The 12,626-nt window shown below is 50.5% G+C and overlaps 5 protein-coding genes across 5 annotated transcripts; 3 read left to right on the top strand and 2 right to left on the bottom strand.

Moving 5' to 3' along the window:
- Positions 1-301: 301 nt before the first annotated feature.
- On the top strand, positions 302-2,144 carry P168DRAFT_276160 (uncharacterized protein; the record flags this gene model as incomplete). Its single annotated transcript, XM_024835539.1, has 9 exons — positions 302-357; positions 414-461; positions 508-637; positions 685-728; positions 784-883; positions 935-1,291; positions 1,357-1,435; positions 1,500-1,686; positions 1,762-2,144. 9 exons carry the CDS (start codon positions 302-304, stop codon positions 1,895-1,897), a joined length of 1,137 nt encoding a protein of 378 aa, XP_024688868.1. The 3' UTR covers positions 1,898-2,144.
- An 806-nt stretch (positions 2,145-2,950) lies between these two features.
- Positions 2,951-5,452, bottom strand: P168DRAFT_75223 (uncharacterized protein). Its single transcript, XM_024842135.1, has 4 exons — positions 5,272-5,452; positions 5,095-5,193; positions 4,500-4,994; positions 2,951-4,441 (listed from the first exon to the last, which is right to left on the bottom strand). The coding sequence occupies exons 1-4, from the start codon at positions 5,313-5,315 to the stop codon at positions 2,998-3,000; spliced, it is 2,082 nt and encodes a 693-aa protein (XP_024688867.1). The 5' UTR covers positions 5,316-5,452; the 3' UTR covers positions 2,951-2,997.
- Positions 5,453-7,365: 1,913 nt separating this feature from the next.
- On the top strand, positions 7,366-7,728 carry P168DRAFT_322330 (uncharacterized protein; the record flags this gene model as incomplete). The annotated part of the gene is made up of 2 exons (XM_024840560.1): positions 7,366-7,567; positions 7,631-7,728. 2 exons carry the CDS (start codon positions 7,366-7,368, stop codon positions 7,726-7,728), a joined length of 300 nt encoding a protein of 99 aa, XP_024688866.1.
- A 1,296-nt stretch (positions 7,729-9,024) lies between these two features.
- P168DRAFT_322329 (uncharacterized protein) lies at positions 9,025-9,436 on the top strand (the record flags this gene model as incomplete). The annotated part of the gene is made up of 2 exons (XM_024840559.1): positions 9,025-9,182; positions 9,244-9,436. The coding sequence occupies 2 exons, from the start codon at positions 9,025-9,027 to the stop codon at positions 9,434-9,436; spliced, it is 351 nt and encodes a 116-aa protein (XP_024688865.1).
- A 337-nt stretch (positions 9,437-9,773) lies between these two features.
- On the bottom strand, positions 9,774-11,423 carry P168DRAFT_276156 (putative serine/threonine-protein kinase; the record flags this gene model as incomplete). Its single annotated transcript, XM_024835538.1, has 5 exons — positions 9,774-9,977; positions 10,030-10,270; positions 10,384-10,733; positions 10,790-11,130; positions 11,206-11,423. 5 exons carry the CDS (start codon positions 11,421-11,423, stop codon positions 9,796-9,798), a joined length of 1,332 nt encoding a protein of 443 aa, XP_024688864.1. The 3' UTR covers positions 9,774-9,795.
- Positions 11,424-12,626: the final 1,203 nt, after the last annotated feature.

The following is a 12,626-nucleotide window of genomic DNA, read 5'->3' as shown; positions in this document are numbered from 1 at the left end:
CTAGCTTTGAAATATCATTGGCATATTCAGGGGTGCGAGAGCGGCTCAATTTTATGGAACTACGCGACAAGACCTCCAATTGGCCGTTCTCACCCACAATCGCATTGAAGGAGGGGCACGGGTAGAATGACGTGTCTTGCTTACGGAGAAGGGAAGGGTGGTCTGATGTCATCGTATTTACCACGTCGCGTTGTGCGAAGCAAAGTTTTATTTAGGATTGGAGGTTGGTTGATCCAGACGACGGAGCCCATGGATTTTGAAGCGGATATGAGCGCACAGCCCGCATTAACACCCATGAAGCATGGCTACCTTCATAACATCGAATGTCTTAGGGACGAGTTATGAGACTACCGACAGGTAATAATAAATTAAATTCTCGACTGCAATAGGATTGAGTGCTTACCCTCGACTAGGTACCGGGATTTGAAGGCGCGGGGGGTCGGTGTCTCTGGGGTCATCTGGTATGTTGCAAACGGGTTGACTCGTCCAAGTTGACTAACTCTTAAGCTCTGCGTATGACAACATCACCCACACACTAGTCGCTATCAAGAAGATTGGGAAACCGTTTTCGAGTACGGCGGTCGCGAAACGAACGTACCGAGAAGTCTACCTGTTGAGTAGACTACGACATGAAAATGTACGCCGCGTAGCCACAACCTTTTGGGTGTATGCTCATTTGACCAGCTCATTAGCTTGCAAGATATCTTTATATCTCCGGCTGAAGACATGTATGATGCATTTACTTCGCGATAGTGTGAGCAAAATACTGATGATCCGTGCCAGATACCTCGTCACGAACAACATGATGACGGATCTACACCAGCTCGTTCAGTCGAAGCCGTTACACAACCAGTTTATCCAGTTTTTCACCTACCAGATCCTCGTATGTCCCCACCCCAGCCGACGACACTACCATCCTGTCTGACGATCGCAGCGAGGGCTGAAGTACATCCACTCGGCTGGCGTCATCCACCGCGACCTCAAACCGGGCAACATCCTCGTAAACGAGAATTGCGACTTGAAAATCATCGACTTCGGGCTCGCGCGGGAGCAAGAGCACCACATGACCGGCTACGTCGTAACGAGGTGGTACCGAGCGCCGGAGATCATGCTGACATGGCAGCATTACAGCTACGAGATCGATATCTGGAGCGCGGGATGTATCCTTGCAGAGATGAACCTGGCACGGCCCCTCTTTCCCGGAAAGGATCACGTCCACCAGTTCTCTCTGATTACGGAGCTGCTCGGAAACCCTTCCAAGGAAGTCATGGAGCGAGTATACAACCCGAATGTGAGTGGCGTTCTCCTCCCGGGACCCGGAAGCGAAGTGCCGCTCGCTAACCTCCAGCTTTCCAGACACGCCGATTCATCGACAATCTACCACATGAGGAAGGCCGTCCTTTCTCGTCCGTCCTCAAAGGCGTCGACCCCACCGGTATGCGCCATTTTCTAGCCGTCCCACGTGAGTATTGAATCAGGAATTGACACTACCTGCCCAGCGATCGACCTCCTCGAGAAGATGGTCAAATTCGACCCGTACCAAAGAATCACCGCCGCGGACGCCCTCTCGCACCCGTACGTTATGACGTACCACGACTCGGAAGACGAGCCCAGTGCCGGCAGGGAAATCGACTGTTCCTACGAGGAAGACCCAGCTATCTCCCTGGAGGAGTGGAAACTCAAGATGTAAGATCGCCTCCCCCTCACCTCGCATCCCAATCTTACCTCGGAACCGCGAATCCCGATCTAAACCCCTTGCAGGTACAACGAGGTGCTGGATTTCCACCAGGGCGCCTGCACGGGGCAGACCACCAACATGACAGATACAGATACAGATACCCACAACGATGCACTAGGGAGCATCGCCCAACGAGATTCAAGAGTGGAGAGCTACTAGCGATTCTGTCTCCAACAAACTAGTTCCTGACGTGCGCACTGAGCAGCAAGCAAGCAAGGAAGCGGGGAGGGGGAGTGGGGAGTGGAGAGGGTAGAGAGGGGACATCAGTGAGACAGACAGACAGCTGAGCCAGCCCACACCATGTAGATCAATTACTCCCTTGAACCCGACCAAAGCAGACGAGTGAGTGAAACTAGCACCATTCGCTTGTATCTATCTAGTTATTTATGGATTTATTATTATTATCATTCAATTTTTTTTTTTTTTTTTTTTTTCTTTTTTTCAAGCCCTCCAGTCCCATGATCGCCCTCTAGAGTCCTAGACAATAGACATCCAAGGCAAGGCCATCAGATATTCGCGACATGCATTAGTGTCCCCATAGCGAAGTGGATTCCACCGGGCAATAGTTTGTTTGCTCGCTAGCCTAGCCTACTACCTACATACAGTACATACCTGCTGCGCCCCTCTTCCTCCCCCCTCTCCTCCCGAAAACTCTCCTCCACCCCCCTCCCTGGCACATGCAGGGCCCCATGCATGGCCCTGGCCCCGGCCCCTACGGATAGGATTAGCGCTTGGGAGAAAACATCCGGGTGGACCCCCCTGGAAGGCTGGAACCCACCGCTGGGGTTTGGTACCGACTGGGGCCCGTTGAATCTAATTTTACGTATCTGTATCTGTATCTGTATCTGGTTATCTTGGTGGGACTCGGGCTCGGGAGTTTGGGCTGCGTTGAGGAGACGTTTGGTGGGTTGATTAGATGCACGCTAGCTTGTTTGGTTGGCGGTTTCGTAAGGGATGTATATATCTCTTGCTTTTGTGCATGCTTTCGGGCGTGACTTGGTGGGTGCTTTGGTTTTGATCGGTGGGGAGGGAGGGGTTGGTTATCATGTTGGTTTTATTTTATTTTATTTCCTTTCTCCTTTTATTTGAAAATTTTGAATTTTAGTTCTATTTTATTCATTTATTATGTTATCGTGCTATTTTATTTTCCGAGCTCTTAGTCGATCTCAGGAAATTACGATGGGCCCGGTTTCTGCACCGCAGATTAAGATTGTAGACACTAGTACCTGCATATGAACAACGTAATATGTAATGTAATATCAATAACTAAGAATGACCTCAAATTCCGCCTTTGCTCCCGGTGAGATCTCCAACGTTGGGGAAGGCGAGATGATCTCAACCATCATGGGCTGCCCGTCCGGGATCCGCTGCACTACGTCATCGTCTACCATGATTCGCAACCCGCTTGGGTTGACGTGTAGGACTCGGGTGACGGTCTCCGGGTCCATGCCTTGTGTTTGGCAGATCTTTGTGGTCAGGTTGCGGACGGTTCGCTCGGTGAGGTAGAGAGCGCGGTGGTAGCTTTCGGGGACTTTCCATTCGTCGTAGAAGCGGATGTAGAAGCAGGCTGCTGGGGGGGGTTTTAGATATGGGGGGACAAAAGAAGCTTTTGGGCTTTCTCTCTCTGTGTTTGATTTGTTGGGTGACGTACCTGGTTCTGAGGGTTGGGAGGGAAAACTGCTGGATTTTGTCAGGTCTCTCGGAAGAAACTGCTCCGTAGTAATGCCGGTGGGTGATAGGGATGGAGGGGTTGTCAGGGATGAGGGCGAGCTCGGGTCTAGCGAACCGGCTTTGGAAAGATGTTGGAGGCTCTCGACGCTGTGGCGACGAAGGTCTGAGTGGGAGGTTTTGTGCCCGAGTTCTGGTAGAAGGATGGGATACCAGTCCGGATCATCCCGTTGATCAGCTAGCAGGTCGAACGTGGTCACGGGCAGAGTCGAAGAGAGTGAGCTCTCCATTGACGCAAGCTGCCGCTCGTTTCTCTTAGCATCGCTGGCGCTCTTTGAGGCACTCGAGCTGTCCCGTTTCCGCTTCCCGAGGTGGTCCGCGCCGGCTCCGGATAGCGCCATCTCGTTTCTCAGCTTGTCGATGGCCTTCTTCATTTGACAGACATCGCTGGAGATCTTCCGCTCAGCGCCATGGTCACGGAATAGTTTTACCTTGCAGTATGACATCTCTGGGTAGGGATCTACTGCTGGGACCGTCTCGGTTTTGGCACACAGCCTGACCGAGGAACCCTTGACGCCCTTGGAGTGGGTGAAGTCTGTCGAGAGGAAGTTGAAGCGAACACCCAACTTGCATTGCGGGATGGTCGCTCCTGGACTTGCCGTCCATGAGACACAGAATCCATCGAGGGATACGTTTTCAAGCCGGACTTGATCCTGTCGCTGGCTGTGTGTTCCCTCTTCCGGAGAGAGGAATTCCACTGCCTGTAGCCCGCGGCCCTGCTGATTGGCTTCCTTCTGCCCACGGACCTCTTTCCAGAGTTGCCAGCAACCCACGGGGTCGCTCACTTGCGCTTCTTCGTCAAAAGTGATGCGTACCGACGTGCGGTACCTTGTGGGCTGCATGCCCAGCGGCGGTGGCACTGAATCCACAACCGACAGCCAGTACGTTTGGCCCTTGTTGAGATACGTCACTGGGGCTTCTCTCCGATCTTTGATCATGGCTGTCGGTGTGTGCATCTTGATGCGATACCGCAGTCTATCATGGCAAGATTAGTTGAGAGAGCATGATCATTGTAGTTTCATGGGATGCTTACTTTTCACTTTTCATGCCTGGAAGTTTGGCGGAGTCCAACATCCCATCGACCATGTGGGAGCTTGGATAGCTATGTTTAGTGATCTCACCCGGGGCAATTCCGTCAACATTCCCATGAGATGCAGTATCAATGGGAAGAGGCATGATGGGATGTTGGAGAGAATGTGGTCCATCCAGAGAGCTAGGGACCACATATTGAGGCTGCAGCATCGAACTAGACACGCCGAATTGGTCAAGGCCCGTATTGTCGGGCTGAGCTCGCGGTGTATTGTTAGTGAACTGGTCAAACAAAGCCTGATCCAGAAGCGTATCTATTCTCCCCGACGGAGTGAGCAAGTCTCCGGCCGGGCTATTCGACACGATGCTCCGTCTGTTCAAGGTGCGATCATAGCTATTTCTCCTTCTCAATTTTGCAGTGGGCAGTGAGGTGTCATCTTGGATGGGCGTGACGCAAATGTTCGGTGTAGGTCCAATTCCTCCACCGACCATATAGAATCTATTGGACCAAAGCAGTCAGTCACGATCCTCACAATGGGTGCACAATGCACACCCAAAGATAAGCCGGGTGTCCGTCTCAGACACAGGGATAATCAGACCTAGCGGGTAGAAGGTGGTTTGGCGTCGGACGCACAAGATCCGAGAACTTGGTCTGAAAGTTCTCGATGAGCTTGCCATCCGGCTTTTTGGCATTCCTCCTTTACATCGAGTCAACGGTGGAACTTTGACGGGGGCTGCCATTGATGCTGAACCATGGTTGTAACACGCCAACATACCTGTTGGTAAACATCGTGGGGTACCTGAACGGCTGATCGATCATCTGTTTAGGTTGGGGGTTTTTCCTGACTGACACCGAATAAAGGGCCACAGATAAAGACAACGGCTGTGGGGGGAAGGTCCTAGCTTTTTACGAACCATAGAGCGTGCATGCAAAGCGAGCGAATGGACGAGCTTTAACTGATTTGCCGTGCGCGGCGGGGCAGAGAGCACCCTAGTCGCCCTTCTGATCATGTGGGGTTCGCCGTACCTATGACTGGCAGTTCCGGAGGATCGGATAGGTGGCCGGGACGAACGTTGTCCCTTGGCCACGAAGATCAACTCCGGTAACTGGGATGGACAGTCGGAAAGCACTTATCAACCCTACTCCCGATCAACGGACGAATGAGCCAAGTAGCAATGTGATCAGTGGCAGGGATTTCATCCAATCCCATTGTCCCAACCGTCGCTCCTCTCTCGAGTCGTAGAGGGGGGGTTGGCATCAGCCCATGGCTGGACTAGACCTGGGAGCTCTCACAATCCCGAGGGTGGATCCAGGGCCTGGAGGCCTGGTCACTGCTGTGACGCTGTCGTAGGAAGAGATCAACGGCAGAAACGGAAGCGACAATGACCTATTGAGTACTAGCGGGTATCCACTGATTCAAATGGATCCACTGAAAGAGCAGCGGGGTTGTCGACGCCATCCTATACAGACCAGACACGACGATGACGGGGAGGAAAGGCGGCCAGGGGAGGCAGAAAAAGACTAGTCTCACTTTAGTGAGTGGAGCCGACAAGGAGCGGATCCTCCTTGTCTCTCTCCTCTCACCCCCCTCGTGTCCTTATCATTTTTCCGTTGATGTTGCGGGTCCATGAAAGACGCAATACGGGAGAAACACCTTGGACATTTAAGGTTTAACTCAATGTGTGGTGGGAGATATACTCTTGGGGTATTTTAGAGGGGAGAAGCAGTATGGTAACTGATTCGCCATCAATCCCAGACAATGCTGATTTCTACCGCCAGTGGATTGATAATATCGAGGATAATTGCAACTCTCCCCCTTTCCATTCGACCGTGAGAGTCTGTTGTTTCGCATAAATGCCACTGGCCCCCCGAGGGATCGTCCCTGAGTGGCGTCCGGCAGGTCGTAGTCCGGAAAAAATTTGCACCACCGCTGGACCAGTCAGAGGGCGAGAATCACGTGGACGCGCTTGGCGCCTGTTATTGCAGGATAAAACCGCCATCTGACATTGCGATATACTCCAACTCAATTTCACGAGATTTTATCCCCACTCTCCCGCCCCATTTCCCCTCTTCAACAACCCAACGTGCTAGTGCGTCTTCACGGTGTCTCTCAATTTCAAAAGGTGGGACGAGCACATGAACAGGTGCGGCTCATATCGTGGAGCTTGTGGCCCAAGCGGGAGATGATCCCCTCTCAATGCGATACCTCCGGTCCAATGAGCTTTTAGTATTCAGCGGAAAGACGTCGTCGTATAGTAATCCATGATTTCCTTGGATTGATTGAGCAATGCCTGGGCTAATCGACCCGGATAGAGCAAGCGAGGGTGGTTGACCAAATCACGCTATTGATTTGTATTTGCCACTCCGATGAGCTATCCTCGATACCCGGGTACCTGCTCCGGTGGGTATGAAGAATGTAACCCAAGGTGTCTGTTTGACTGAGATTACTGCGGACCATAGAAACAGCCTTGAAGCTTGGTTCAACGGTTGGTTCAACGGCTGTTGGTGCACCGGAGATATTACGAAACAGGGGATAGAGTACCCGCATACCTTGATATTGTGCCCCGCAACTTGATAAGGCCGGTGAGTACGGACCAGACTCGGCTTGGTTGATTACGCTGGATAGGCCTGAGGGGTAGGTCGTGTCCTTCCATAAGCGGAGGTCTGAAGTGTAGAAGCATACATGCTCCTGTAGTACTTTTGACATGCCTCTCGAGTATGACACTGTTGCAATTAACTACTACGCAACTTTGAAAGAACACAACACCCCTTGCATACCACCCAATCCCAGGAATGCAGCACCCCCAGAACCTCCCCTCCTCCACCTTCAGTCCCAAGCGGATCCCCTCACAATGCAAACCAAACCAAGATGGACTCCCGGCCAGGAGCCCGCACCGTCTTCGCCGGGGCCCTGATCATCGTTCTCGCGATGGCGTCCATCGTATACGTGCAGCTGGACCTGACGCAAATTGACCTCTCCGCCTGTGACTTGACGCTGCCGAGGGAGGAATCGTGGTCGGTGATGAAGTTGGTGAATAGGGTTTTGGGGGCTTTTGTTGAGGTCAATAGTTGTGAGTTCCATGCACTGATTTGTGTCTGATCTGATGATTCGGCGGCTGATTAGAGAGGAGCAGATATGCAGTGCGAGTCTAGTGTCCCATCGTCGCCACCGCCGTCGTCTTTCCCAGGCTTCTTTGATGACTCTCTGGATGGGGTGTGGTCCGAAGCATAGGTTGCTTTTGTGAGGATCTGGATCGGTTGAGTTGCATATCGTTGGGACGTTGAGTGCGATGGGTAGACGGGATCCTCAAGCCAACACCGATGGTCCTGTTACTTCTGGGATGCCTAGCCTTGGGGTTTGGATACCGGCATGTTGTGAGTAGTCACGGCATCGTCATATCTGCGAAGCAACGATCACTTCGTGGGCCCAAGGGCATCTTCTGTGTTTTAGTCCTTTGACACTAGGCTCTGGGTTGGACACTGCCACTTACGTGTGAATTGCCTCTAGATGAGCTGCTTTATCTCCGTCGAAACTGCCAATGGCTAGCCACTGTTCTTTATCATTGAATATCAAATTGCAAATACGAAATTCTAGCCATATAACTACCGAAAGATTAGCCCCTTCAACTCTGGTACATATAACGAGATTCCTTGAACGACATGTTGTGTAAGAGGTGTGGATAGCTGGAAGTACCCAGTCTAGCTCTTTGACTTCCAATTATCGAGCTGCAAGTATAAGTGATATTGCTGGTTCGTATACCTGGACAAAAGCCAGCCATCATGTGCATGACGGCATCTCCTATATTTACATCTTCCACCCACACACTCCCAGTTCCATAATAATTATGAATGCTATAGTTTCTAGATATCAGGCCGACCCACGGCTACACTTCGAATCTCAATTATTAGAAAGGTAAGCACAGCTAATATATCTAGTATGTTGTCGGCCCTCGACTACTACTATAGTGTCGCACATCTTGGATGAATCAACACAAAATTGTTTGTCTTGGACGAGCGCATACTGCGAAAAGTCTCCAATTTTCGAGTATTGTGACGCCGAGCTAGCGCGTCAAACCCACTGACAATTGGTGGCTTTCAAGATTGTTTCGGTGCCTGCTTCTTCCATCGCTCCTTTCAGCCTGGGAGCGCCAACTGAAACCCTCGGTGTAGCACAGCATTGCCTAAAGGCTGCTACACGCCTAGAAATGATTTCCAAGACCTAGTTCAATGCGCCTAATTTGGTAGAAGACTTAGCTATCCTGTTTGCGACTGGGAGATACACTGCTTTGACTCGTGGAACCACCCCATGCCAGCGCTAAGCAGGCGCTATTCGCACATGGATTATGAGCGCCATCGCAATGACCCGATATGTAGGACAGTGGTGGAAGGCTATAAGTATTCTTGCCTTCGCTGTCTTCTGTCTGCCCTATTCATTACGAATCTTGTACTTGTTCTATTCTTCTGGTGAACCCAACAATTGTCCACATACATTGATCCCGAAGCTTACCCCCTTTCACCAGGAACAGACATGTCTCGCGCATTTTCCACAGCAGCCCGGGCATTGAAGTCCCTCTACTGGAGCGACAGGGGAACAACTATGAATGTGGCGTGGGTCAAGAACTATGCCGAAGATGCCGTGGACCTTGTCCCCCAGCTAGTGGACAAAGTGGATTCGGGCACTGTGCAGTATGCATGATGCTAGCCCCAGATATTCTCAATTGACCAAATTGACTCACAAAAAAACTAGGGGAGACCCTCACACTACCGATAGAAACAATGACCCTCTTCACGGATCTATAACGCTGAAGAAGGGAGATTCCAGAGTCACATCTGCCCATGTGTACCCCGATGGGACGGTGGTTTTCTCAAAAGCTGCATACGGCCGAGTGAAGGTCCCACGCATCTCTGACGCACCCGAGGGCTCCGGTCCAGCTTCTTGATTAGACAGGGGAGTCTCTGGGTTGCAGTAGCTGGCTAGTTGAAATTTTCGGGCAAGAAGGTTCTAAACCACGTGATATATATATGTATGAGTGGGCAATGGTTTTTGGCTTGCAAATACATTCTATATAGGGGTGGACCGTGACCCCTCTTTACTCTTTCTTTGTTACATAACCTTGGTATTATGCTTGCGAACGGACAAATAGCCAATCTTTGGTTATGGAGGACCCATTGAGTATCCTGGCAGACACTCGTCGTATACGATACGCGCCAGCGCGACCTTTTGACACAATAAGCCTCATAGGGCCAGCCCTATGCCCGATGATACGGAAGGGTTCGCTCTATTTCCCAAAGATTCTGATCAACGCCTAAGTTTGAGAAACGGATGATCCATCAGTTCGCGAGCTGTTTTTCTATTCTCTGGGAGCCAGGCAAGCATCTGTCCGACAAAGGAGAAAAAAGCCTCTCGATCATTTTCTTCCATAAATGGGGTTGTGTCCTCCAGGCTTCGGGACGGAATCAAACCACTGTTACAGAATTCACCTTGAATATAGTTAGTATACCCGCTATCAATGTACAAGAGTGGTAAGATCACCTTCTGCATTGAAGAAAGGGCCATGGAAGAATTCTTGGGCATTGTTACAGAGCTCGCCGGTGTAGTTGGTCACGGGTTGGGGCCAGTTGTGCGCCGACATAGCCTCTGATTTGGCAAGCAACTCCTTCGGGGGGGGACCGAGTAGCGCAATCATTTCCGCGAGGTGTGACTTTGCATCGTATAAGCCGTTTGAGTCATGTACCTGTTGAAACAACTCCTGGCTCCCTAGGATATTCCACAGCTTATCGAATGAGGGAATTAGCTTCGAGCTTAAACTAGCAACGTTGACAAAAGCAAATAGAGCGATTGTGTATTCTCCTCCTGAAAAACAGTCGGAGGGGTCTCATGTCTCACCAGCACACCAAAGTTCCAAATATCCGCTTTGAAATCCCAGCCACAGCCAAGGATTACCTCTGGCGCACGGTAATAGTCTGGTTGGATAGGATAAACGCCGACTTGCTCTCCAACCATTCCCTGTTTAGTGGACGGCGTGCCGAGCTTCGTTGCGAGCCCGAAATCAGCTATGCTGGGGATCATGTTCTTGATTTCTCTCCAGTCAAGAGCACCGAAGTCGTTATGACAGCGGTAAATTGTCCGACCAGTCTCACTATCTACCTTGTATTGCATAGGTTGTTGTCGTTCAATAAAGTTGGTAAGGATGTTCTCATTTTCGAAACCCATGAGGATGTTGCCGAGCTTCAGATCTGGCAAGTACATTAAGTATTCATATCCTAGCGCCGATACGGAATAATAGACTGACCCGCATGGACGATTTTGCATTCTGAGTGGAGATAATCAAGGCCAACTAGGAGGAAGTAGATGTAGGCCTTCGCGATGGGCAAAGGAAGCTTGCGATCAACGAAACGCCGCTGTAAAATCCAAAGAGGCTCTCTCATCGGTTCATACACAAGACACGTGTGCTTTCCTTGGGGACCAGCTAGCTCGAAGCTATCCAGGCATGTCCGTAGAAACACATGGCCGCGATGCTCTGGGTTTTGGTGCGAGATAAAACTTTCAATCTCCTTTTCATGCTGAGCATCGTCGGAATTGTCATTGTTAATTATCTTCAAGGCCAATATTTGCTCTGATTGCCATTTGCGTCTTTGTGTGGACTAGGATTAGTTTCTCGGTGGTTCACATGACGCAGGCAAGTACGGTTACGGCTGTAGTAGGTACCTTGAGATGTTTCGGGCGAGCCACACGGTCGATTGCGATCCCCAGCCAATTTTCACAAGCAGTTGAAAGTTCTTAGCTAGCACTTCCCCAGGCTTTGCTGGGTAGAAAGACGCTGGGTTATAGTCAGGACAAAGTTCCTCGTCGACGCGTTCCTGCGGGGGAATCGGGGCCCCCGAGATGGGTAGTTGCCAGAGGGACTTGTTGGCGAAGGAAAACATAGTACGCCGTGATGGCAAGTTCAACCGCCAAAGAGCCGACATGAGGCCATTCAGATGTGTTTGTAATACTGTGGAGATGATGAGGTTGGGGCAAGGTACATGAAGCTGAGTTCGGTGTTCCCCAGATAGCCGCTGGCTGGGAGGCTGGGTAAGTATGACTAATCAAAAACCCCACTACATCCGCTTTCTTGATTGGTTCATGTATCTTCTCCATACCTTCATCTACTACGGGCAGGCTGCCCAGATTTTCTCGCCATGACTTGCTATGGCTGATATTCTAACATCTACTACGTATGCTTCAATCTATCTCTAAGTCTGCTGCAGATTGAGCCGTATGGCTGATCTTCTCTAGTCATATCGCCACAAAAACCACCCGAAACTACGGATGTTCTTTCCGACATTGCTGAGGACGGGAGGATTTCTTTGAGCGAAAGACCAGGGTTACAGACATGTTATCGTAATGGCTGGATTCACAGAATGCCTGTGGGTAAGGCCCATGAGGTCAGGAGCATGTGCGGAATTAGGATCCTTCCTTCCCGTTTGCACGATAAGTAAGTATCCTATACATTCTCTTCTGCATGCTTACAGGGCAGATGAACTTCATACTGAGCCAAATATTAGATGGATAGAACACATCATCGGCAATCGCAAGAAATCCTTGCCGACCCGTTTTGCCAATTTGAATCAATTGTGTATGGCGGTACTACATGGGGTTTCAGCCATAAACCTGAGGCACACCACTGATGGTAAAACTTTGTCAAGTGCCCCAACACCTAGACCCATAGAAGGGCGATTTCAAGACGAGTTCTACAAGGAGTTGAATAACTTAGCTGACCGGGGAGTGCCGATTTGTACTGAATGGTCGAGGACGAGCGCTGGCAGAGTAGATTTTTGGATTCCTGAGAAAGGGTGGGCGATCGAGCTATTGAGGAGAGCACATTTTGCGATTCAAGAAGGGAGGAGAGTAGGTACTATCAGTGACTGGAGGAGACAGCGGTTATTGATTGGATTGTTATCAATTGTGCCTGGTTTGTTTCTCATTCTCTGCATCTTTCTGTATGTTGCTAGTTACTCCACCATGAGTAATGGATAACCTAGGAAGATCAGGTCATTCAGGTGCTTTTGTGATACTGTGGAGATGATGAGGAAGGTACCTGGCACTTTACTACATGAAGCTAGAGTCTGGTGGGTCCAGATATACGC

This window comes from Aspergillus campestris (genome assembly GCF_002847485.1).
Source record: "Aspergillus campestris IBT 28561 chromosome Unknown P168scaffold_15, whole genome shotgun sequence".
NCBI lineage: Eukaryota > Fungi > Ascomycota > Eurotiomycetes > Eurotiales > Aspergillaceae > Aspergillus > Aspergillus campestris.
The sequence above is the reverse complement of the archived record's forward strand: the minus strand, read 5'-3'. Positions and strand labels throughout refer to the sequence as shown.